The 27,595-nt window shown below is 31.7% G+C and overlaps 2 protein-coding genes across 2 annotated transcripts in view; one reads left to right on the top strand and one right to left on the bottom strand.

Moving 5' to 3' along the window:
• Window positions 1-27,595, bottom strand: part of LOC148623632 (dynein axonemal heavy chain 6-like) — a 115,513-nt gene that overhangs the window by 19,562 nt on the left and 68,356 nt on the right. The window contains exons 51-71 of the mRNA XM_088565584.1: window positions 27,361-27,580; window positions 26,607-26,777; window positions 23,943-24,110; window positions 23,179-23,211; window positions 20,606-20,695; window positions 19,410-19,607; window positions 18,092-18,457; window positions 17,532-17,713; window positions 17,004-17,112; window positions 15,933-16,058; window positions 15,154-15,248; window positions 12,719-12,878; window positions 12,332-12,463; window positions 11,931-12,026; window positions 11,425-11,565; window positions 11,043-11,258; window positions 10,409-10,527; window positions 9,923-10,034; window positions 4,638-4,759; window positions 2,621-2,750; window positions 816-930 (exon numbers count right to left, since the gene is read on the bottom strand). Of these exons, the coding sequence (XP_088421710.1) occupies window positions 816-930; window positions 2,621-2,750; window positions 4,638-4,759; window positions 9,923-10,034; window positions 10,409-10,527; window positions 11,043-11,258; window positions 11,425-11,565; window positions 11,931-12,026; window positions 12,332-12,463; window positions 12,719-12,878; window positions 15,154-15,248; window positions 15,933-16,058; window positions 17,004-17,112; window positions 17,532-17,713; window positions 18,092-18,457; window positions 19,410-19,607; window positions 20,606-20,695; window positions 23,179-23,211; window positions 23,943-24,110; window positions 26,607-26,777; window positions 27,361-27,580 (3,101 nt within the window). The remainder of the gene's footprint in view (window positions 1-815; window positions 931-2,620; window positions 2,751-4,637; window positions 4,760-9,922; window positions 10,035-10,408; window positions 10,528-11,042; window positions 11,259-11,424; window positions 11,566-11,930; window positions 12,027-12,331; window positions 12,464-12,718; window positions 12,879-15,153; window positions 15,249-15,932; window positions 16,059-17,003; window positions 17,113-17,531; window positions 17,714-18,091; window positions 18,458-19,409; window positions 19,608-20,605; window positions 20,696-23,178; window positions 23,212-23,942; window positions 24,111-26,606; window positions 26,778-27,360; window positions 27,581-27,595) is intronic.
• On the top strand, window positions 5,705-9,381 carry LOC148623633 (adenosine receptor A2b-like). Its single transcript, XM_088571144.1, has 2 exons — window positions 5,705-7,243; window positions 8,799-9,381. Exons 1-2 carry the CDS (start codon window positions 6,481-6,483, stop codon window positions 9,047-9,049), a joined length of 1,014 nt encoding a protein of 337 aa, XP_088427270.1. The 5' UTR covers window positions 5,705-6,480; the 3' UTR covers window positions 9,050-9,381.

Here is a 27,595-nt window from a genome sequence, read left to right on the forward strand (position 1 = left end):
TATAGACCTATAAAACAACTTAATTACAAAAATAAAAATATGTAGCCTTTTTTGGGGTGTAACACATTTTTCAGATTTTGCATGATTCTTACAAAGACAGCTACTTTATTAAGCATATGTGCCATAGATACTGATGTTTTTAGCATTTTAAACATAACAAAAAACAAGAAAGACAACTTTGATTAAAGACAACTGATGATTAAATCAATAACCAGAATAACCTGCTTTCCATGTTGTCCTGGTAGGTATACCCCATCCATATGAAACTACACACCAAATTGAAATCAATCCATCCATTGGATGCTCAGATTTTTGTTATGAAAATGTTCTCTATCATTTCAAATAGTGAAAAATGGCAAAGTTCCATAAAACTGATCTCAGACCCAAAACCACTTACAACGTACGCCTGGCACTTAATCTGAAATCAAACTATCAATTGGGAGCCAATATAATTGTGACAAAATTAAGACAGATCATAAAAAAGGGGCAGACAAGGTGATTCCACTTAAAAAAGTGAGGGTCTAGTATCATTATGCCTAGCATAAAATTTCAAAGACCTTAATCTTCCATATAGTTGCTAATCAAGTTGACATGTTTAAAATACTATGAATATAAAAGCAATCCAACCAAAGATGTCATAGAAGTTGCCTTCACAAATTGAAGCTTGACCGATGTACATATAAAAGAACTAAGTGTCTCCCACTTTCAAAGTTGTGGGGCATAAAAGTATGTCAAATGTTTTGTAAAAAGACAACCAATATAGATTACTACACAGCATTTCCTATATCCTCTACCAGAGATGCATATATACCCACCCTCTGTCTTCTGTAAAAGACTGAGAGATTTATCTTCAAGATCCCGCAGAAACTGGAGATCACTTGCTATACTTTCAAGCAGCTCACTTCTTTGGTTTTCAAGCTGTGGCTTTTCCTGTTAAATAGAAAGTTTTTTTTATATAATGAATAATTATATATACATTGTGATATAGGATTTTCCTACTAAAATACAGCTTTAGTTGTGAAATAAAAAAATACCCAGGACTCCATAATGTTGTAGGCTTTAGTGAGGATAAATGCCTCAAAGACATTGAAGAGCTATTTATAGATAACCAATTCTCTCTCACAATGTAAAACAAAATGACTAAGTGACCTTGACCTTTGACATATGGCCTTGTATATTTAAATAGTTCTTGGTTATTGATAAAAACTAAATATGTGCCAAGCTTGGTCAAAATTAATTGAAAAGTTTTAATCATAGCCTGTTCCTGATTTCAGTAAGGAAGAAGACAGACAGAAGGTCAAGGTAGTAGTAGTAACATGTAAAACCCCCTCCATAAAATAGCGGTCTCATACACTTTCTTTTATGACCATAGCTATGTTAGTGATTGTACATTTCTTTATTCATCATTTAAAATGGTATTAAAATTGTGCAAACAAATATGTTCATTGCAATTTTAATCAACAAAATAAGTAAGTTGTTTCCCTGCTATCCAACATATTCCAACTGAAAACAAACGTAATTATAAGTTTTTTCTTTAAGAAGAAAACATCAATATTAACTTACTGCAAAATTTTCAGTAGCAAATATTTCTTAGTATTGTTTTAGAAGAAAACTCATTCAATTACCTGTAGAAATAATTAGTCAGATGCTGTGCAGACAAGGAAGTTTCAGCTTTTAGCTAGACTTGTTATATAAGACATAAAAAAAATACATAAAACATCTTTAATTAACTGAAGTCTGACAGAGCTAAAATAACAGGGAAAGAAATCTATTTAAATCATGGTGAGCTTCAAGTCCTTACTAAAAGGCATAATACTTCTTCAGGAAATACAGAAAATGTCCAGTAATTGAAATTTCATTTTAAATTAAAAGCTGAATAAAATTAATTCTTTGGACCATACAATAACAAAATATATCCAATTATGTTGCACAAGAGATTTCCTGACTCAATTTAATTCTTACTGGATCCTCTTAAACACTATGCTGTAAACCAGCTTATTTTTGAAAGCCATTTTTTCTCTTGCTAATTCCTTTGAAAAATCATTGCCAATAAGTCCTTTTTTTAAGAAAACATGATAGACGGAATCTAAGTATAAAAATAAATAAAGTAAAATCAGAAAAATAAATAGCTTCATATTATAAATTATCATAACAAAGCTTCATACAAAAATATAAATCTTTTTGTTAAGTAAAAGCTACGCAAAATATAACTAAAAATGATTCTTAAAAAGGATGAACAAATTATCAAACTAATGGAAAAATGAAAATATCAGAATTAAAAAAGCCCCTCTAACAAGTTCTGACTTCAACTGATTAGCACCGATTCTATAGACCCAAAAGAAATACCTAACTTGATAAGCAGCTGATCAGAAATAATTCCTGGAATCTGAATTGATAAATAGTTTACCAAATAGCTGGTCAGAACTTAAGCTATAGATCCAGAAAAAATATTAACCCAACTATCAACTGTTAAGAAATCAGAATTGGCTCAAAAGAATGACAAAATATTCTCCAATCCAACAACAGCTGATAACACTCAAAAGTTCTCACCTGTCTGACAATTGCTGATAAATTAAAGCCTTTCTTGTAGACCCTCAAAAATAACACTCAAAGTACTCACCTGTCTCACAACTGCAGATAAAAGCTGCTCCTGTAGACCCTCAAAGGTAACAGTAAAGTTGATAATATTGACTTGTATGTAGACTGCTGGTAAGTAATGTGGATTGGACATGGAAGTTGTCATATAAAGTCTATAAAAATACATACTGTTTGCATCAGTCTTACTATAGCTAACATCAGTCTTACTATAGCTAGCATCAGTCTTACTATAGCTAACAGATATATCCAGCAAATACTTCTAACAGGTTTAATTATATCATTATAAAACTACTTCAGACAATTTTAATGTTGTGCAAGTAATACAAAGAAACAGCATATCATGATCCATATAAATTTGCAATAACTTAAAATTTTGAAGATCAATAACCATCAACATTTAATAATGCCCTGATTTTGTCATTTTCCAACCATATTTTGTATGAAATATAATTTTGGGTACAAGATATATTACTCATAGTTAAGTGAAGATATTGGTAGTTATATCCATCAGATAAACATTTATATTATAAAAAACAAACACAATCTTACATGTACCCTCAAATTGAAAACAACTTTCAAGTAAGCTTTCCCAAAATTGATCGATCGAAATGTTTAGGAAGTTAACTTGACAATTAAAAAGGAGATTTTAACTTTCTATCAAATATGTATTGAATAATAGAAAATTTTAATTTTCTTTTCAATTGTCCAGATCAATTCCTAAGACATGTCATTAGGTAATTAACATTCAATTTAGGTAAAACCAACTCTATGAATAATGTTGTAAGTACATGTGGATAGACACAAATCTTGTGGTTCGAACACCTCGGCGGGGGCATTGAAAGTAGTCTTTGCTGATACAAATTACCAAAGAATGGCATGCTAAAAAAAGTTGATCAAGAAATTCTCAAGCCCTAAATTGGGTTTCCCAACTGAAAATATCAATTTATATGCCATTTTGTCATACTATTGATAAAAAGCCTTAAACAGATTTTCTTTTGATGTGAACATCAAGTTGTGTATCATGAAAGTTTAGGTGTGATAAAGGAAAATATGTTTGTCAAATTTATAACATTTCACCAAGTTATCTAAAATTTTAGATTTGTGGATATTAAATTCCATAAAAAATTAATGAAATTTAAACACCTGTAACCGAAGACCCCAAATCTGTAATGAAGTTAAATAATGTCCTGACATAATAAACATGTAATGCCACTGCTACTAATTGATTTATTTATTGATATCAATAAGACTTAAGTGTCAGTCCCTGTAAAAATCAGGCAGTGGGTGAAACATGGTATGGAAAAAACCCATCATTTTGATAGTGTAATTTGACTATTTGCACCATCAGAATCAAGAAAAACAGACAAAATTTACCATATCATGGTGGACCATTGAGTTACAATTTCATTAAAATGCACTGAAAATGAACATTTCAAGGGCAGATAACTCTGTCAAAAAAAATTCTATTGAAAAATTTCTGAGCTAAGCCAGTGATGCAGAGTTTAAATAGTGTTATTTTCAAATAAAGAAAGTATCCTTGAGTGATATTACATTGTCAGATCAGTAGGGTTTTGACATGCATGTTTCTGATTTTTCTCATTTTGCCTGATTCTTACAAACACTTACACTTAAATAAGTTTAGTTGGACTTTGAACTGATAAGAAGCCACTTTTACAGCATAGCAGTAACAATTTATTAAAACAATAAAAAGACCTCATAAACAATCTTTAAATTTAACATATTTTTATATGTGTAAAGAAATACTTGTCTTTTTTGTTTGTGAAAAAAAACCTAAATTATTAAATTATTTATAAAAACTATGTCCCTTTATTCTTTCTATTGGATGTATTACCTAAAGTTGTCATTCAACATGATTTCTGTATCACCTAACTTGAGGATAGTATGACCCCCTTCTAGTAAATATTTCTTTTTAGTGGATGCATTGCCTAAAGTTCTCATTAAACACGATTTCTGTATCACCTAACTTGATGATAGTATGACCTCCTCTCGTAAATGTTTCTTTTTAGTGGACGTATTACCTGAAGTTCTCATTAAACTCGATTTCTGTATCACCTAACTTGATGACAGTATGACCCCCTCTAGTAAATGTTTCTTTCAACAAAACAGGTCTGAGTGCTGGGTCCAATGACTCTGAAACATCCTGAAATAATAAACATGTAATGCCATTGCTACTAGTTAATTTATTTATTGATATCTTATATAACACTTAAATAAGTTAGTTGGACATTAAACCGATCAGAAGACACTTTTACCTTACAGTATAGCAGTAACTACAAAGTCTTATAGTATGAATAAGCCATAGACCAAAACCACAACCTGTAACAGTTGATCATCCTGCCACTAGACCAAAACCACAACCTGTAACAGTTGATCATCCTGCCACTAGACCAAAACCACAACCTGTAACAGCTGATCATCCTGCCACTAGACCACTTCGATGGTTTGACACCTTAATACATTGGTTTAGTATACCTATACTCTGACTACTGACCTTGACATTGGTAGTGCTCATGCAAATCCTTTGTTAATACATTTTTTTGTATTTCATTTAAATAATTTGTTAATTTTCTACTTCTCATTGATAAACTAGCAGGCTTAAAAATATTCCCATTGCCTGTGCATTGAGAAAAGGAGAAATTTGTTTCATTTATCATAGGGGAGTATGATATTACTGGTAAACCTGAAGATATTTTACTTTACTTAGTAATTTCAAAGACTAGTCTGAATTATCAATTATAATAATTAACATGTATACCCAGAGTCAAAGAAATATTTAGTTATTGAAATCTGTACTTCCCATTTCATTAAAAAAAACCTATTTAAGCTTTAAAGGGAAACAACCCACAAAGACAGGACATTAATAGGCACCAGTATCGTATTGCTTATCCCTGAGTGGGAGTATGTCAAAAAATGGAGGGTATAAAAATATAATGTATTTTCTTTTTGCCTTTTTACAAACTAATCTTTTGTCAAAAATTATGAAAACGACTTATGAAATACAGCAAACATAACACTATAAGATGACAAACTTTTTGTTAAGAAAATCTAACATTATAACATAAAAAGTTTCACTGAAAAGGTTGGTTTGATGAGTGCAGAACGAAAATGAAAATAGAGAAAATAGCTATTCATAGTTCAAGACTACTTTTCTGTCTGATCTTCATGGACTCACCCTACTTTTTTTTCTTGAAATTATTTTTTCACATGTCCTTTGAAATGCTACGTAAGTGAAAGTTTTATTGAATCTATTGACATATTTTTTCTTTAAATCCTATAAATATGCACTTCACTATAGAAGTCTATGGGAATATTAATGCGATACTAAAGACCAATATGTCTACAAACCTCAAAAGGTTATTTACAAAGATCATAAATACAATATCGCTTAAACATACACATTTCTATATAACTAGAGCATATAAAAGCAATGACTTTGTCCAATAAGAATTTCTTCAAAGAAAATTAAAATTTAATGAATATCAAGCATATTGGATACTAGAGAAACAATAAATGTTATTGGCAATAAGACCGAAGAATCAATAATGAAAGTTTAATGGAAAGTAGGGCTCAACTATAAATGATTGTCATTATAAATTTCTTTAAATCACTATTTTGTGTGTTCTTTCATTACAATAATGGTACATCATGTCATTCATACTAATGTCCTATTGGTAACAGTATAATATCCAGCTACATCAAAAAACCAGAAACAGACACAGATGAAGGATCAAGGTTTTTTTCTAAAAACATGGCATTCATGTAAACAAAGCAGACCTGATTAATATGTCTTAACGGATGTAGAATTGAATCTTTGATTCACTAATCAGGATTTTTTGGTCAATGGATCGTAGATAACAGAAGATGAATTCCACAGAGGATACAGGACTAATTCTCTACTATGCTCTCAATGGATATGGAGTAACAATTCAGTACTTAATTATAACTTTAATAATAATTATCATTGGATTGACAATTCTATTTCTTAATTTTCTTGTAATAGATACATTTAGACTTAAAAGAGAACAAAGTGAAGTTTTCTTAGTTAGTTTAGCGATGTCAGATTTCACAACAGGGTTATTGGTACTTCACACATCAGTGTACCAGTTGATTAACTTTCAGAATGTTCTAGAATGTAAATTTCGTTTTGGTATGCTCCTTACAGTAGCTTTATGTTCTGGATATCACCTTTTATTACTGACAGTAGACAGATATATAAAGATCACTTGCCCTCTACAGTACAACACATTCTGTAAAAGATCGTCCTACTTAGCCACATGTATATCAATGTGGATGTTTGCAGTACTAGTGGGTTTAGTTCCAACCTTTGGATGGAAAAACACTACAGAAGAAACAGATGGAGATGAAATCTTATGTTCATTCTTTGGAACTTTCCACAAAGATTATTTAAGACTTGTTGTAGTTTTGTTTCTGACTCCAGCCATATTAATGTTAATATTATATGGCCTAATATTCAGAGTAGCACACAAACACTCTAAACAGATAGCTATACAACAGCAAGTTATAAACCATCAGAATATCAACAAAAATAACAAACTATCATGGAAATTCACCAAGACAATTAGTATAATTGTTGGAACCTATGTTATACTTTGGCTGCCAACAGGTAAATTTTAACCTTGTATCATTGTTTTAACCAATTTATCATTTGAATCTCTCTAATTATATGGTAATGAAAAACAGTGATTATAATTTAACTTCACTCCATAATAAAATAAACTTTACATCATAGCAGAAAAAAATAGAATACTGACAAAGACGGGGGGGACCTGCTGCAATTTCCAGTCTTAGAAAACAACACTAATTTTCTGGGTGCATGTTCTCAAGATATGAGTATAGATCAGAGATGCGAGATGTTCCTGACAGGGATACAAATGCAACACAGAGTTGAAAAAACCCTGTACATTAAATGCCTGTATGATCTGAGATTTAATGTCAGACACATCATTATTGAGGACTGACAATTGTATTCGACACAGTAATCAGTGAATTATTACAACCATTTAACAACAAAGTAAAGAAGCAATGGTGTAAACAGTAGGTCTAATTGGATTTTGGCAATTCTACTAGAGAACAATTTCTGACTTGAAATGTAGGAGGACTCTATCCCCTGACAATTTCTGACTTGAAATGAAGGAGGACTCTATCTCCTGACAATTTCTGACTTGAAATGAAGGAGGACTCTATCTCCTGACAATATCTGACTTGAAATGAAGGAGGACTCTATCTCCTGACAATTTCTGACTTGAAATGAAGAAGGACTCCATCTCCTGACAATTTTACTCTAGAACCAATACCATCCCTTGACAATTCTACTTATCCAGAATTTTTGTTTCAATGTTTTTATTTATATATCAGTTTTTATAATACTATTCATAAAAGTTACTTCCGCTTAAATGTCATGTTACCAAGTTTGTGCAGGTTTTTTAATGCCAATTTCTATGCACATTTCTTAATTAATCTGACCTCAAACTTTCAAGTATGAAATAAAAAAAAATGTTCAAAATTATGCAGACACAATTTAGAACATCTTCAAATTCCGCCAAGATATTTGTTTGTTTGTTGGGATTTAATGTCCGAGCAGCAATATTTCAGCTATATTCAGACAATAATTGTTATTTCTTTGAATCATATGTAAACTATCTTTATTTGTCATCAGTACAGAGAATCTTAAGGATATGAGTTTGCAATGGCAACTTATTTTAACATGTGATGTACAGAAACTAACTATTCGAACTATTCATCAGATTATGATTAAAGAGGAGAACTTTGTTAAATGTTTCAAACAACAACAGACACAAAAAGATGGAATGAGCTCAAATGGACCTTTGGTTCAAATGAACTTACATTTATATAAATTGCAGAGTAAACTATCATTCAATTGTTTTTTGTAAGATTCATTGAAATGCTGCTTGTCCAATATAAATTAACTTATAAACTTTCCAGGGCTAAATTTCACATGCCACTGGTGACAGTAAATAAAATGCTATAGAGTAGTAAAGCTCAGCATGTAACTACTGACATTTATATTCTTCATACAAGTTTAAAGTATTCTAAAATGCAATACAAAAAAGAGAGTAGTCCTAGATTGGAACTGAATCTAAATGTAACCTGTATCATCATGCTGCACTGTTTCCACTATTTTCTTGTTTTTTTTATAGGAATATATGTGTCACTTGTGGCTGAAGGCGTATTCAAGGACAAAAGCAACTCAGAGAAAGGAGAAATCCTATCCTATACAGCCAGTATAGCTTTCCTCAACAGCTTACTAGATCCTATCATATATGCTTTTCAAATATCATCAGTAAAACAGAGATTCAGAAGAGTTTTCTGTTGTAATACTAAGAACCTTTCCAATATACAAGCAGAAGGCTACATCACAGATGTTTCATCAATTAAAATTAGGAACTAGCTCTGTTAAATAAGTGCCTTTTTCTTTTACTTGGAAGACTACATAATATTTACTTCATGTTTTGACTCTAAATAAACAAGCATTCAAGTCCCTACCAGAAGAAATTTCAGTTGAAGAGAACAGAGTGCAAATTTTTTGCATAATCTGTTTACAAGATAAGTTCAGAAAACTGAGTCTGCATTCATTTTCTAAGTCCAAGGGACATAACTCAGCAAACAATTAACAGACTAGAGCAAATTTTGATATTTATCTGTAACTTGTCAAGGTAAACAATGTACAAAATATCAAATGTATCATGTACCAAATGTCAACAGTGAGGAAATAAAAGTGCAGAAAACTGAGTTTTTGCTTTAATTTTTGAATTCAAAGGGGCATAACTCAGTAAAATATCAACAGACTGGAAAAAAATTCGACTTCCTTTTGTAACTTGTCATGGCAAAGCTATGTACCAAATATCAATAGTATATCTGCAAGAGCAGAAAACTGAGTTATTGCATAAAGTTTAAGGGCCATAACTCAACTATAAATCAAGTAAAAAAAGTGCAGAAAACTGACTTGCCGACAACCTCATACTCTGAATGCTTTTAAAGCAAACACAGCATTTTTTAATGTCAATAAATCAACAAAACCTTCTGAAAGCAAATGAAAAATTCCAAAAACTAACAAAATTTCTTCAGAAGTTAGCAATTTCTTACAATAAAATACAACATGGACCTGCAGTGAAAAAAAATTTGGAAACTTTTAAACTTCAATTTTATTGTCCCTAAACTTGAAAACATTTGAATGGTGTGTCTGTATGTCACAAATATTACCAACAGTCATTCTGTAGAATTAAAAGGAATCATATTAAAAAACCCAATCTTTACCCCTTACCTTCAGGAGCATAGCTTCTCCTACACGGATGACACTCTCCAAAGTTCTCATATAGTTAGGATCAGATGCAGCTACGATCTTTAACCCAGCTCCTTCCATTTCCTTTATATAACTACAAGTTATAAACAAGACTATAAGAGAATGACCTATCACCAAAAACTGGTTCAGAAAAGTGTCATGAAATGTACTAAGTCCAAGGGCTATAATTTCATTACAAAAAGACACTGATGTCAAACCAAAAACACTCTTGATTTGTGACTCATGAAAATAAACTCTAACATAAAAAAATACCACAATATCTGCAATCATAACAAAAAAAATATGTGATACCAGTTTTGGGACAAATATAAAACTGTAGATATAAAATTTCTGTAAAACGTGTTGTTACAGTAATGCTTGTGATCCGAAAAATGTAGATTCAAATCTCCACCAAAAACATTTCTAATGAAGGAATCTAAACTATCATCAGACATATATGTAACTCACTTGAAAGCTTGTCCCTGAGGATCAATGAATAATGGGAATTTCTGTGCCTTCTTAACTATCAAAGCATTCTCTGTAGAATGACTGTCATGAGGCAATCCTTCATTCTGCCACTTTAATACCTGTGCACAAACATAAATCAAGTTTAACTAAGACATTAAAAAACAGATTTAGTTTTATCAGACAACAAAACTTGCATCATGATAGCATCCCTCTTACATGTTCTGGATGATTGAGGTTCAGCCTATCTTACATATACAGAAAACACATATTTTTACTAAATATATCAGTCTATGGGAAACTATACATTTTTACTGGGCATTAAGGCTGATAAATTTTCTATTCTTACTAGAACAAACTAGACCTTATTTGTTTGTACACTGAAGTTGTACTAAAAGCACCAAAAACAATTTAAGACATTTGGTCTGGATCATTGCAATATTAGATCAAAGTACTTTTTACTGGACAGGACTTACCGTAATCATCCAAAAGGTGTCTACAATCATAAGCGAAATCCACCAAAGGATGATTCTAAAGTAACAATGTGATGTTAAGGAGTTGACAGACAGACAGACAGACAGTAGCTTTACAATATTCCTGTTGCTACCTCAAGGGGTAACAAAGTTAGATAACCTACCTGATGAGCATCAACAGTGTTCTTGACTAGATCAAATTGATCAGAGATTGGTATGTGAGCCTCTTTACACATATCCACCCAATTCAACACTAAATCCTTCCTGTATTTTGCAGTGAAAGGACCAATATAAGCTACAGATGTTGCTGCTACTAATGTGTCACCAACAAGTCCTAGTAACTTTTGTTCTAAAGTCTTTACAGCTTCCTGCCATCGAACCTACAAAGGACCAATAATAAAGAAAGACATCATTTGTTCTATCAAAATTTCTCTTCAAAATGAACACTTGCTACCAAAGAAGAGTAAACTTATTTTGTATTCTAATGCCTTCAAGCTGGGAATGTATGATCATTAGGATATGTTTAACAGGGATTGATTAGATTACCTTTTCATTGGCTAAAGCATCAATAAGTACAGCTGCTCTCTTTAATCTGAGTCCTGTAGTTATCTTCTCTTGTTTCAATGACTCTCTTTGATTCACACTCTCTGTATATCGATCTTGTAACATGTTTAAGTGTTGCTGAATCTATAATATCAAATTACAGTGTATATTGATGTGTCACGTTTTAGTGTTTTTTTAAGGATTTGCCCCGTCAAACTGCTACAGTAGTCTATTTTTGGATAGGTTGAGTTACATTTACAGATAATAGTATTTCATATTGTAGAAGCAATTTGATATTGAAGTATGAAAACCAGCAAAGTATGTAAGAGCCTGCTATATGTAGCAAATATTTTTTCATAAGTAAACATTTTTCAGCATATCTTTGTCATATTTTGTCTTGATTGTTTTAAAAAGAACATGTAACTTAATTCCTCAGCTTCAGATAATTCTCTCAGAAATAAACCAAAGTTAATTTTTATCAACATTATCTTAATTTGTCTTTCACCAACCTTTTGCAAACTAGCCTGCTTCTGTGCTAAGCTCTGTTGAGCTAATTTTAGGGCCTCTCTTGCTTCCTCCACTCTCTTCTGTTTTGGTTTCACCATCTGATTAGATAAGAGAATTTTGTTTCAATATTTAAAAAGACAATGACTTCATAAATTTATTGTACTTTGGTAAACTATTGTTTTTAGTATCAATTTTCTGGGTTTTTTTTATATTTAGTTGAATTTGATTTTAATTTCATTTCTAGGGAATATACACCCTAAGTTGTACACAAGTTAGTTCATGAACCAATAAAATTTTACCAACCCTCATAATATACTTCTGTTAATAGGACTTACTGTTACTAACAAGTGACCTGTATTAAGAAGGAAGAACTATATCATTATTTCTCTTGGTATACACTAACCTTGTTGACTTCATAGTAATGTTCCAGAGCAAGGACCCATAGACATATAGATTCACAAGGTCCTGAATTCTGACCTACAGTAGTAGGGTTAAAATCTGGCAGCTTGGAGTACCTCTTCAGTTTGTTAAAAACCTATAAAAATCAAATCAAGCAGTAAACCTCACTAAAAATGAGGCCAGACAGAGACATAATGTCAATGAACAGCATTAATCATAAACAAGATAAATCTGACTTGGATGTGCATTCTGAGTAAAGTCAATTATAGAAATGCACATTTAACATTTATATTATTAATAGACAGCTTTTAGTAAATCATGAAACAATTAAAATTTCTGAAAATACCATAACATTTCATCAAGTTAGAAAGATGTATCTGTAGATATTTACTCTGCCAGGGAGCTGATCTTTGTCTAGTGTCAGGAGATTTTTCAAAAAATCTGGCTCCTTGACCATTTGTTTGGCATTGGTCCAGTCATCTTTCTTCTGGAACAATACACACACTGCTCTCAACACACTCTTTACCAGGTCTGGTGGATTTGAGTAAGTTCTAAAATATATTGAAATCTTAGAACATTAATTGCTTATTGCATATTCTTCAAGTACAGTATTAATACATTTTATTTAAAAAATATGACAAAAATTCATGCAAAAATTTTATGTAACAGAAAATTTTAGTATGTTGAACTATTATATTAAGAAAGTGTGCAGTTTGAAACTAAAATGAATTATTCCCATGTAGGGATGCCAGACTTTAAGCAAAAGAAATAACAAAACACAAAAAGTACAGGCCAACAGAAAGTTAAAACCATCTGATTAAAAAGAAATAAGAAAGGATACAACATATCAAGTTGAATCTGCGCACAAAATTTCATTATATTCCTATGAAAGGTTGCTTTGATTTTGTAATGAAAAATAAAGACTTTAAAAAAGAGCAGGAGCTCAATATACAATAAATAAAGGTAAAGTACATTGTGTAAACACCAATATACAATGGAGTCCATAAGTAAAGGTAAAGTACACTGTGTATACATCAATATACAATGGAGTCCATAGGTAAAGTACACTGTGTAAACATCAATATACAATGGAGTCTATAGGTAAAGTACACTGTGTAAACATCAATATACAATGGAGTTCATAGATAAAGGTAAAGTACACTGTGTATACATCAATATACAATGGAGTCTATAGGTAAAGTATACTGTGTAAACATCAATATACAATGGAGTCCATAGGCAAAGGTAAAGTACACTGTGTAAACATCAATATACAATGGAGTTCATAGGTAAAGGTAAAGTACACCGTGTATCATCAATATACAATGGAGTCCATAGGTAAAGTACACTGTGTAAACATTAATATACAATGGAGTCCATAGGTAAAGGTAAAGTACACTGTGTATACATCAATATACAATGAAGTCCACAGGTAAAGTACACTGTGTATACACCATTATACAATGGAGTCCACAGATAAAGTACACTGTGTAAACATCAATATACAATGGAGTCCATAGGCAAAGGTAAAGTACACTGTGTAAACATCAATATACAATGGAGTCCATAGGTAAAGGTAAAGTACACTGTGTATACATCAATATACAATGGAGTCCATAAGAAAAGTACACTGTGTAAACATCAATATATAATGGAGTCCATAGGTAAAGGTAAAGTACACCGTGTAAACATCAATATACAATGGAGTCCATAGGTAAAGTACACTGTGTAAACATAAATATACAATGGAGTTCATAGGTAAAGGTAAAGTACACCGTGTATCATCAATATACAATGGAGTCCATAGGTAAAGTACACTGTGTAAACATCAATATACAATGGAGTCCATAGGTAAAGGTAAAGTACACTGTGTATACATCAATATACAATGGAGTCCATAGTAAAGTACACTGTGTATACACCAATATACAATGGAGTCCACAGATAAAGTACACTGTGTAAACATTAATATACAATGGAGTCCACAGGTAAAGTACACTGTGTAAACATCAATATACAATGGAATCCATAGGTAAAGGTAAAGTACACTGTGTATACATCAATATACAATGGAGTCCATAGGCAAAGGTAAAGTACACTGTGTATATATCAATATACAATGGAGTCCATAGGAAAAGTACACTGTGTAAACATCAATATACAATGGAGTTCATAGGTAAAGTACACTGTGTAAACATCAACATACAATGGAGTCCATAGGTAGAGTACACTGTGTATACATCAATATACAATGGAGTCCATAGGAAAAGTACAATGTGTAAACATCAATATACAATGGAATCCATAGGTAAAGTACACTGTGTATACATCAATATACAATGGAGTCCAAAGGCAAAGGTAAAGTACACTGTGTATACATCAATATACAATGGAGTCCACAGATAAAGTACACTGTGTAAACATCAATATACAATGGAGTCCACAGGTAAAGTACACTGTGTAAACATCAATATACAATGGAGTCCATAGGTAAAGGTAAAGTACACTGTGTATACATCAATATACAATGGAGTCCATAGGCAAAGGTAAAGTACACTGTGTATATATCAATATACAATGGAGTCCATAGGAAAAGTACACTGTGTATACATCAATATACAATGGAGTTCATAGGTAAAGTACACTGTGTAAACATCAATATACAATGGAGTTCATAGGTAAAGTACACTGTGTATACATCAATATACAATGGAGTCCATAGGTAAGGGACACCGTGTAAACATCAATATACAATGGAATCCATAGGTAAAGTACACTGTGTAAACATCAATCTGGTTCCATGATATTTTATGATTGTAATAATACCTGACAACTCTAACATCAGATTTGTCTAACGATTTCAAAGCTTCCTCAGCCTTGTCTAAAGCTGGTAAAACTGTAGCTAAATCTCTCTGACACTCCTGCAAAGTTCATATGTATAAGTAAAGGAAACACAATGCATATAAATAAAGTCTCAATTGGCAACTTTGACGTTTAACCATAAAAATAAAAAGTATTTATTAAGTTTTTTTTTAAAAATCCATGGGAAAGGATTTTAGAATGACAGGCACTACTATATCTCTTCAAGTCTTCAATAACAAAAATAAGTTAATAACAAAACTGGAGAAACCAACTTTGTAAGGACAACTCCAGTTCTCCAACTGAGTTATAAGTTATTGTTATAATGTAACAAATAATAAGCTCAATAATAAGTCATTACTAACTAGGGCTGTAACAATACACCTACCTCACAGTATGAGAGTGACAATACGATATATTTCAATATGATACACAACATCATGTTGTCCTACATATTTTTTTTCAATTTGAAATAAAAATTTTTCAACAGATTTAAAAGTGATGAATTCTGTTGAAGACAGGTTTCATTCTTAGAGTCTATAATTTTGATCTTAACAAAGATAAATGAATTTTCCCTTGCATGGTAATTTCATCAACTGTTTGAAAACAAATTTGTATTCCGACCTGTATTATATCGTATTGAGACCTCAGTCAAATGTATCATATCACATTGTGATACACTGAAAACATCATGAATCATTTCATCCTTATTACTAACTGTAAATGACAAAATGTTTTCTACTAACCTCAGCATATTCATGGACAATTTCTGTCTCCCGCTTCATAACTTCCTCTTCCTGTCCGACTATTTCCTGGACCTGTTCTACAGCTTCCTGATCCTTCTGCAGCTGTTCTAGTAAAACTTCTGTATCCTAAATCAGATACAACTATACATTTCACAGACTCGTAATTAAAAACTAATTAACATTGGCATCAGCAAGTAATCTACCATATGATGATTTTCTTGTTTCTATGTGTTGTTATTAAGTACCATACACCTTGAGATTCATACCTTCCTACTCTCAGAGAGAAGTATTTGGATTAGAGAATCTGGTAGAAACTGACTTGTTTCCAATGTTCTCCACTAGAAATTGTTATATGCTATACCTCATGTTCTCCCCATAACTTGTTAAATGCTATATCCCAAGTTCTCCCAATAAATTGTTACAAGCTATATCCCATGTTCTACCAAAAAATTGTTACATACTATATATCTCATGTTCTCCCCATAAATTGTTAAATGCTATATCCCATGTTCTCCCAATAAATTGTTACATGCTAAACCTCATGTTCTCCTAATAAATTGCTACAAGCTATATCCCATGTTATACAATAAAATTGTTACATACTATATACCTCATGTTCTCCCAGTAAATTGTTAAATGCTATATCCCATGTTCTACCAAAAAATTGTTACTTACATACTATATACCTCATGTTCTCCCAGTAAATTGTTAAATGCTATATCCCATGTTCAACCAAAAAAATTGTTACATACTATATACCCCATGATCTCCCCATAAATTGGTGCATACTATACCTCATGTTCTCTCAATAAATTGGTACATGCTTTATCCTGTGTTCTCCCCATAAATTATAACATACTGTACCCCATTTTCTCCCCATAAATTGCTACAAGCTATACCCAAAGTTCATCCCATAAATTTGTACATGCTTTCCCCCCATGTTCTGTGCTAGAAATTTTTACATATGATATCCATGTTCATCCCTAGAAATGATCACATGCTCTCCTCCAAGTGGTCATAAAATATATCCTTTGTGGGTCTTAAAACATTCATTATTATTACATGTCATACCCTTTGCTTTTCTTCTATCTGTGGTCCTAAGGTTTTCAGTTTCTCCTGATATGTGCCGACTAATTCATTGGCTTCAGAAAGTTTTGCTAATCCATTTTCAAGTCTTTCTCTAATTACAATAAGAAATAATATGAGCAATTATTTGTATCCTTAAATAAGTCAAGTTAATTATTTTTGTGGAATGCATTACAATCAAAATTAAAAATCAATTTTTTTTTTATTAATTTTTAATTCAAGTATTGCATATGCTTTTAATGTAAAAATATAGACATTAATTTCGTACCTTGATCAATTGTAGACCAGTAAACAGCCTATTTCACATTCTATCATGTATGATTGTAGGATAAGTAACTAATTTAATTTTTTTTACAATTAAAATATATAGGCCTGAAAAACACAGAACATTTTGAAAACCTTAGTAATTATCATACAGAATCAAATGAAGTTTGCCTGGGCTGTCAGATGTAGAACCTTTTTGTACTGTTTATGGGATGAGTACTGCAACATATCAGAGGGAAATAAACTTACTTATTGTTGATGAAGGATTGTTTATTTTCTTTCAACATTTTGGAATATAGTTTGATGAATTCCATGTAACTACTTGGTGTGGCATAATAGTGTCTTCTCATTTCATCCCAGTACTTTGTAGTAGCTTTACCAATACTTTTATGTATATCAACACAGACTCTACCTACTTTTTCCTTTAAAACCTTCAAATATGTGTAGGAAAATATTATTAACATACACTAAACCATGGATATTTATAGTCAGTGATAGTAACATTGTAACATCATTAATGACTGATAATCAGCAAAACATATATCATACAGTAAAATCCAATCTCTTTACCTGGTTCTATAGTTACAACCATTGAGAATGAAAAATTATGTTCTCTTTTAATATTCTACAACAAAGGGAAGATATGATGTTCAATATTGAAAAACAATGATTTAAGTAAGAACCAAGAAAAGATCAATTTGTGTAAGATTTATGAATCACAAAAATAGATAACAGACAGTATATAAATGTGAGAACTTGAGAATAAATAATACAAAGTTTTACCATACAATGGCTACAGAGGTTCTTACCTTTAGATCATAACTTTTATCAGCTATAAATTCAGCATTTTCAAAGAAAACTTCTGCTACACTCAACATGGCTTCTTCCTCCCATTCATCATACCAATCAATTGTACAACAGTTGACAAATGCTGGATTCATACGGCATCTTTGTCGGAACTTACCACCTGCAGGGCTTAGTGTTAATACAATATGTAGATTCCTCGTGACACGACTGATGAAGAATTGGTAGACAGAATCTTTAGTATCAGGAATATCAGCCTGTGCTGCTGCTTGTTTCAGTTCCATACGAATAGCATCTTGTTCTTCATGGTCAAACAAGTCTGGTACCTCTCCAGAGTTCAGTATACAGTTAATATCCTCTAGGAAAGACTCCTGTCAATACACAAATATATATGGTCTCGTCAAGATGCAATTCAACAGTAGTCAGTAGGAATACTATCCACCCTTCCCTATACTCACCTCAACAAAATCTGCATCAGACTGTAAGAATACTTTACCCCTACCCACCATATACTAACCTAAACAATATTCATCAGTCAGTAGGAATACTATCCCATACCCTTATTTACTTTAACAATATCAGCATCAGTCAGTAGGAATACTAACCCCTCTGCTATAATAATCTTGACAGTATCAGCATCAGTCAGTAGAAATACTATCAACTCCTCTATAGTTACCTTAACTATATCTGCATCAGTCAATAGGAATACTAACCCCTCCCCTATAATTACCTTAACAGTATCAGCATCAGTCAGCAGGAATACTATGCCATACCCTATAATTACCTAAACAATATCCATCAGTCAGTAGGAATACTATCCCCTCCCCTATAATTACCTTAACCATATCAACATCAGTCAGCAGGAATATTTACCCTTTCCTAATAATTACCTTAACAATATCAGCATTAGTCAGTAGGAATACTATCCCCTCCCCTATAATTACTTTAATAATATCAGCGTCAGTCAGTAGGAATACTGTCCCCTCCCCTATAGTTACCTTAACAACATCAGCATCAGTCAGTAGAAATACTATCTCCTCCCTAATACTAACTTTAACAATATCAGCATCAGTCTGTAAGAATACTTCACCCTACCCATCCTATACTAACCTCAACAATATGTGTATCAGTCAGTAGGAATAATATCCCATATCCTTTATTTACTTTTACAACATCTATGTCAGTCAGTAGGAATACTATCCACTCCCCTATAATTACCTTAACAGGATCAGCATCAGTCAGTAAGAATACTAACCCCTCCCCTATAGTTACCATAACAATATCCATCAGTCAGTAGGAATACTTTCCCTCCCCTATAGCTACCTTAACAATATCTGCATCAGTCAGTAGGAATACTATTCTAGTATCCTTAACACCACTCAATTGAAACACTGTCTTTAGATCATCTCTAAACTCAGATGTACCATAACCACGATGTAGTGATAACTTAAACAGCTCACATCCTGATATATGGCTGGCTAACTGTACAACTGTCTGTTTACCTGTTCCATCTAAACCAACCTGTAAAACATAAGATAGTTATCACACATACCTGATTAAAACAAAGCTTCATCTGAACCTAAATTAAATCAAGCTTTATTGGCCTATACAAAAATGAATGTATATGTATAGGACTATTATTCCAAAGGTACCATAGCTTTGTTGGTGTTATCAAACAATCAATTTTAATTTCCAAACAAATGCAAAATTTCTGATAAAAAATTGACGAATGCTAAAACCCACAAATTCAAAACTGCATGAATCAATAAAATTTTGACTAACAATGTAAACTGATACTCACAAATAAATGTTTCTTTTATGTGGAATAACTCATACAACTTCCACATAATGAAGACTTTTGTAAGTATTTTTAGAACAATCAAACAGTCCTTACTTTTTTATACTCTGACATGCTGGATTGGAACTCCAAGCCAACCAGTCCCCATTCTATTGCAGAAATTTTGTGATTCATTACTCTATTCCATGCTTGGTAGAAAAGCAGTGACTTTGGTGTCTATGACTATGCTGTAACTTTGCCAGGGATCCAACCCCCAATATACAACACTCATCATACAACTTCAACCAAATGAAGACTTTTTGTTGGTGTAAATGATTACCTCCATCTTTTACAACTATTTCCCCTTGATGGAAAGAATTTAGAGTAAATTCTATTTAAATTTTTCATAAAAAAATGACTTGATATCCAAAAATTTTGGGAAAAGGTGATTTTTATGATGAGAGATCTAGTTAAAACCTTGAATTAAAATATCAAATGTAGGTTGTCAGAAAACACAACCAGCTCATGTAAGCTTTTTCATTATCTAAACTATTATCAGGTAACTCCAAGGATGTTGAAACACATTAGCAGTCCTAGTAAACCTTTTTACTTACCATTTCCAGGTGACCTCCAGGTTGTCAAAAAACAAGTGCAGCTCTTGTAAAATGTTTTTCTTACCATTTTCAAATGACTTCCAGATTGTTAGAACACAGGAGCAGCCTTAGAAATCTATTTTACTTACCATTATCATGTGACCTCCAGGCTGTCGGAACACACGAGCAGCTCTGGTTACATGTTCTACTGCATCTTTAAAGAATACCATCTGACTAGCCTATAAAATATTTAAAAACTATTACAAACCATGAAACAAGTTATAGAAACTGTCCTTTCTAGATAAGTATGTACTCTAAACATAATGTAAGAACAGGCAAATTCAAAATTATTTGGTAAGTGGCTTGTCTGACCAAAAAATTAAGACATATACCGGAATTGAAAAATGCTTAAAATAATTATTAATCAACAAGGTTAAAAATTTGTGTGGGCAAAGTAAAGTAGAATAATTAACAAGGTTAAAACATCTGTGTGGGCAAACAAAGTAAAGTAAAGTAGAATAATTAACAAGGTTAAAACATCTGTGTGGGAAAACAAAGTAAAGTAAAGTAGAATAATTAACAAGGTTAAACATCTGTGTGGGCAAACAAAGTAAAGTAGAATAAACAATGCATCTGTCAAGCAAACAAATTTTAATCCAACAAGAAATCAATGTATCAACTTTATGAACAATAATATTTTATAAAAGTGAAAGTTACAAACAAACATGTTGAGAATAGTGATTGCTACTGTCTTCTTCAAATGCTTTTACCTTCAGTCTGATCAAAAACATTTAATTTCAACATTCAAATTTATGAACAAAGAATGCAAAAACATTACATTTGTTTATAAAAGACTTTATATTGTTAGCCATAATGTGAACATACATGGGACAGGGAGAAAATTATTTTCCTTCTGTCTTAACAACAGACTTACCGAATTCTGTAAATAAACAACTAACACTTTAATGCATTACATTTGTACATGAACATAATATTTTTATTTTACATTTTCACAAAAGTGTATGGATTTTATTTATAAAGTCAATAAGAACACTTCACTACCATGGACTGAAAGGAAACAAACTTTGATCTGTAGTTCCAAACTAGCTGAAAAGGGAAGATCTCACTTCTAGAAAAAAAATCTCCTATTTGATTTTTTTTAAAATAAAATAAGATATAAATTACTACAGGGATTTAACTAAAAATCACAAACAAATGTGTGTTTCTACAATAATTTATGGGTGCTAGAGAACTCGACCTTACCCTGATGTAAACACCAAGCTAATGTTAAAGTAAGGGAGGAATATTAGTTGGCTTATAAGTCATTATTAAACACGCTCAAAAACAACACGACACAAATATCCTTCAATAATATTATAATCACTACCCAAAAGTCCAAAACAATCTAAAACTAATGCACTATTCATATCTTAGATGTTTAATTTGGACTACCTCAAATGATGAATAATTATAGGATAATAATATGTCAATAACAAAACATGATTACAGACACCATAAAACACAAATATTTAACATGTGTCCTGAACACTTTAACATTTTCTATGTACAGGTGAAATCTTTAAGATTACTTGGCACATTAGTACAATTTGGAAGGGGTTGTGCTCACTCATAAGACATGACAATAGATAGACAGACAGACAGAATCTTCTCCTTTACTAATATCTAAAGCTATTTTCTGGTGACAGAAGCAACAAAATATCAGGTCAACTATTTTCCTTGAGCTAAAATGTCCTACATCCATTAATTAAGAATAAGATATCTAGAGCTCAGAGAATTGCAGTCATATGTAACTGAAATTGGGGTGTAAGTATTTTTCATGGTCCAACAATTCAAAATTAAAAATTTCAAAGACTATGAAACTGAATTTGGAAACGATGGAAATTTAATAAACAAAGTAATTAACAAAGCTTTATGAGATAAATTGTTGATGTCATTAACAACAGCATCAAGTATGACAAATCCACAAAACTAAACGATGACAAAGTATATGTTTGGGGATGAAATCTTTTATATCATTATAAATAAGGGAATAGGAAAAATTCCAAAAAATAAATTTTACTTTGATTTGAAGAGTAAGACAGCCAAACTGTGCAAATCCTTTCCAGTGTTTTTTATTTTTGTTGTTGTCATATTTAACATACACAGAAGTACCCATCTTACCACCCATGAAACTTCTTCAGTGATTTAATGTATAATTGCATCATTTTGAGCAAAGGATATTGATGGACAGTATATAGATACTACATTATACTTATTGACAGGTTTGACATCTAAATACAGCCATTAGACATCAATCCTTCATGACCTGAGATTTTTGTAACAAAATTTTTCTCTATCATTCCATATAATGAAGAATGGCAAATTCCTAGGAAGCAGAAGTTGATATGGTACAGCACCAAAAATTGCATACAATGTATGCAATATCTATATTAATCAACATACCAAAGTTTAAAATTAATCCATCTATTTGGAACTGAGATAATTACAACAGAATTTCAACAGACAGACAGACAGCATGATTTTAGGAAAGAGTAACAAGGTGAATCTAATAAAAAAATTGTTGAGTGGGAATATAAAAAAAATGTGATTTGGTAGAAGATTTAGAGTGACTCTCAGATTACTTAAGACATGTCCTGTAATCAGTTGTTATTTTTAGTTATAAAAACCCATGCTTGTTACGGAGGAAGAAAACACAACTTACTTCCTTTGATATAACACTTTCAGCAGTTGATTTCTTAATTATGAAATAAAAGGTAAAAAACCATGCTTCAAAGACTAGAGACTGATATAATTGTAAAATTGTTGCAAGTACAAAAGTATATCAACTTTAAAAACAAATCAGTTTTACTCATTACTGATAATTATAGAAAGTAACATATATTATGTTTGATAGAGCAGTAAAAAGAAAGATATAAGATGTTAAGCCATAAAATGTACAGTAATTAGACCTCTTTGTTTTGATTGTGAATCTGAAATATTTGTATGTATAGCCTATATAACATTAACCATAAGTGTTTCCTGTGTATCACATACCAACATCAATGTGAACAAAAATGTGAAAATGCAATGATAAGTTGTTATCAAATTGTAACATTTGTGTGTATACCATTTCTTCTGCTATATAAAAGTACTGGAAATAATGTGACAGACTGAATTAATAGAAACACATAAGCCCATTACTAAATGTTTTTTTAACAAGACTGTAAGTGGATAATAGGTCATATTGATTTTAAATCAGAAGTAAAAATACCAAAACATTAATAAGAAATACTGACATAGTAAAGAAAAGCAAACTTTAAACATTGTAATATCATGTTTATATAGTGTTTGGGTATATAAAAAGTTGTAAAAGACATCTATACTATATATATAAACTGAGCACAAAGGTTAGATTACAATTGTATTGTTATATTTTCAAAGATAAATTTATAATTAAAGGTCAATCAAGTTTTATATATTAAATACCTTGGTGTTTCCAAAGCTCATCCTCATGTAGTATTCCTCAAGAACTTGGCATAACTTTTTTCTATCACTGATAGCACGATAAACACGACTTGTTGATTTGTCACCAACATCAAAGAAATCGCCAAACAAAATCTGTTCAGACATTAGTTGCTCTGGAGACCACTTCACCTGCAAGAATCCCAATAAAACCTCACCTGAATAAAACGTTACCTACGTAGTATGGGATAATAATATAGGGAGACCATTTTAATTTATCATTGCCAAGCATCCTACAAAAGACAGCCTATATACTCACCACCAAAAGTAGTCAAAATGAAGCTGAGAATGTGTACTTTAAAATCATATTTGCAATTTACGGCAGAAGTGTATGAATATTGTTTACATGTGTAATTTGCCTCCATGCTGTCAGTTAGCAGAAAAGGTGAAAATTTGGATTATATGGCAGGGTATAAAAAGTGGTCACATAATTACAACATTGTTGATGACTAAATGTATATAATATTATGAAATAGGAAAGGGCTGAGGATTTGGAAAATCTGACAAATTAAAGATGTGAAATACTTCAAGTGTAAAATTCTTTTTAAAATAACATGTGATTATGAATGGCAAAAATGTGAGTACCTGAGGATTAATTTTTTTTTATTGCATCACAATGAGACAGTAGGGATTTAGGTAAATATGCAATTCAAATAAAAATGTCTACATGAACTAAAAGAAAACTTTTAACAAAAAATTTTCTAAGTCAACAAACCATAAATGTGGGGGTACATGTGTAAAATTGGGATGAATTTGTGATGCAATGATGATAATGCATCTGTACACCAATATCATTGACCTAGCATAAGGAGTTCATGTTGAAATGAACTTATCAGAAAACTTAACATTAAACTTTAATATTGAATTTTCTAAGTCAACAAACCAAGACTGCGGGGGTATATGTGTAAAATTGGCATGAACTTGTGATGCAATGATGGCAATGCATCTGCACACCACATATCACTGACCTAGCATAAGGGGTTCATGCTTAAATGAACTTGTCAGAAAACTTAACGTTTAGTTTTTGGATGCCGTCACTGCCATTGTCGGAAAAGCAAAACCTAAGTCTTGCTTTCAGCCACTTTCGTCAAAAAATCAGTGTATATGATACTCACAGATATCTGTATGTTTTAAAGAGAGAGATGCTTTTGATTGTCCCAAAATGGTGTTATTTCCCTTAGAGTAGTTTAATCAAAAACACAAATTATGACTAATAACCAAAAATTGGCAAAGCACCTATTTAAAACTCCACAATATCAAGATAAACTAATTCCTGACATTGATAGCATAAATCAAGGTAACTTTGCAGAGTTGAATCAAAAGTTATAGTTATAAGTACAGCCAGGTTAAAATATTTACCCTGCAAAACTGTAAATAGAAAATGTATCAAAAGCTTTAAATAAAAAAAAAAACAGGCTCTACCTTAATTATCAGCAAAAAGATTTTTTAGTCCTGAAATGAAGTAAAATAAAAGAAGAGCATTCCAATACCCCCCCCATAAAAAGATACATTTCAAACTTTAAATTCACAGAAATTTTCTAAGTCCAAGGGCCATAACTTCTTTAAAAATCATTCAACCATAACCAAACCTTAATCTGTAACTCTTCATAATAAGGCTACATACCAAAAACAAACTTATTTGGTAGGAGCTTTAAAAAAAAGTGCAGAAAACCTAGAAGGACAGATGGACACATGAACAGACGGACACCCAGCATTTCCATATCCCCTCGCGAAGTGTTGTGAGGGACAATTAAAAACTGTGTTTTCACAGTACCTAGATTGATGTGTGTAATGTTACCAATGTTGTCCTGATCCTATGTTAAGGCATGTTACAGGTCAAGCAAACCAAATTTGATAATACAAACATATTTGCCACTTTTGCTGCCATAATAAAGAATTAAACACCCTTTTTTATCTTACACATCAGTAAATTATGGGAAAATAGTGTTCAATTCTTTTAATTCCAACCACAAGAAATCTGAAAATTCTTCATTTTGCCTAATTCAATGAAAACGACATTGCAAATTACAGTATCAGACTTACAATTTGACATGTTGGTAAATTTCAATATTCAAAGTCAATAGACGTTAGTTTTAACCATATTTCTTATATTAAATTGTTGTTCTGGAAATATATTGTTGGAAATGAATGGAATGAAGCAAAAACAAAACATCTGCACCTTTAATCAGCTCTATCTATGGCTGAGGCATCAATCTATGATTATGATAGTTACATGTACATGGAATTTTCAGTTGTAAAAAGTGTTGCTGTGGCCATTGAAGTGAATAACCAATCATGCATGAAGAAGAAATATGCTTATTTAATTGAAATAACTCACTCTTAATAAAAGAAAATATGAAATATGTGACTTCATATCATACTTTAGTATGACATTTTTACATATACACCTGATGACATAACAGAACGTAGCGAGGTTCAGCAACAGAACAGATGGGAGATACTACATGTACTTGCATTTCCTATAAGCTAAGTACATAATATGACACATTGAGTCTAGAAAAGTGAATGTTTTTTCCCCAATTCCTCTAAAAAACCAAAAAGGGGATTGCAGTTCAAGCTCTCCCTAAATTTCTACTAATCATCTCAGACTTAGCAACAGTGTAATACCTTAAAGTAATCATGAAGATTATCAGCCAAAAACTGGTAGAATAATACTCTATCTTCCTGACATATTAGTCTGTCATGAAACACTCTTGTCACCTCATGGGCAAACAGTCCTGCTACATTGTCTCTACTGACAATAACAGACTCGTGGGCCTGTAAAATTCCCTGGATTACCTAAAAAGATAAATTGACAGTAAAAGTCTTGTGGGCCTGTAGAATTCTCTGGATTACTTATAGGTATAATAATAAGTGAAGGTTGAATGTTGGAAAATATCAACCTGCTTTATTTACTACAATATCATAACAAACCTGCCAAGGCTAGTTTGTTATCATTTTGAATTAAAATAACCTGAGTTGATATTTTGTGATATTCAACTTTCAATTCTGTCAGGTCAGGAAGGAAATTTTCAAGAGATGTGCTGAAACATATTTTTATCCAGGTGAATTATTTTATACTTTTAGTATTTGTTCTATTGTTGAGTGTATAGCAAATACATGTATATACCATCAGCAAGAAAATATCTATGCCATATATTTAATTTTTGCATTACAGATCTTCTAAAATAGCAAGAGTAAATCTGCCATGAAAAACAGGTTAAAGTGTTTTTTGGGGTACTTCTACAGAGGTGACTAAGGGATAAAAAAAATATTACATTCCACATAGCGATTTAATTATATTTTTATGACCTACTTTAAGGAATGTTTAGAATAAACACCCACTGAGTTTAATTAAAGCTTAATGTGTATGGATTTTAACCTTTGATAAATCCCTAAGGTTGAATGTGTAGTGTGATTTGGCAGGAGTTGGTAGCATGTTGTTTCCCATTCTGTAATATACAGCAATACTAGCTGATACAAGGGGAAGTAACTGGTCCTTCACTTCAGATGCAAATTCTCCCTCTTGGAAAAACCTGCCAAGCTGTACTTGGTAGATGTGTTGTAAAGACCTTGTTGAAGGAAGTGGCATGGCAAACATACTGCAATAAAAATAT

This window comes from Perna viridis, chromosome 2 (genome assembly GCF_037379345.1).
Source record: "Perna viridis isolate PV_CMFRI_1.1 ecotype Kerala chromosome 2, ASM3737934v1, whole genome shotgun sequence".
Classification (NCBI taxonomy): Eukaryota; Metazoa; Mollusca; class Bivalvia; order Mytilida; family Mytilidae; genus Perna; species Perna viridis.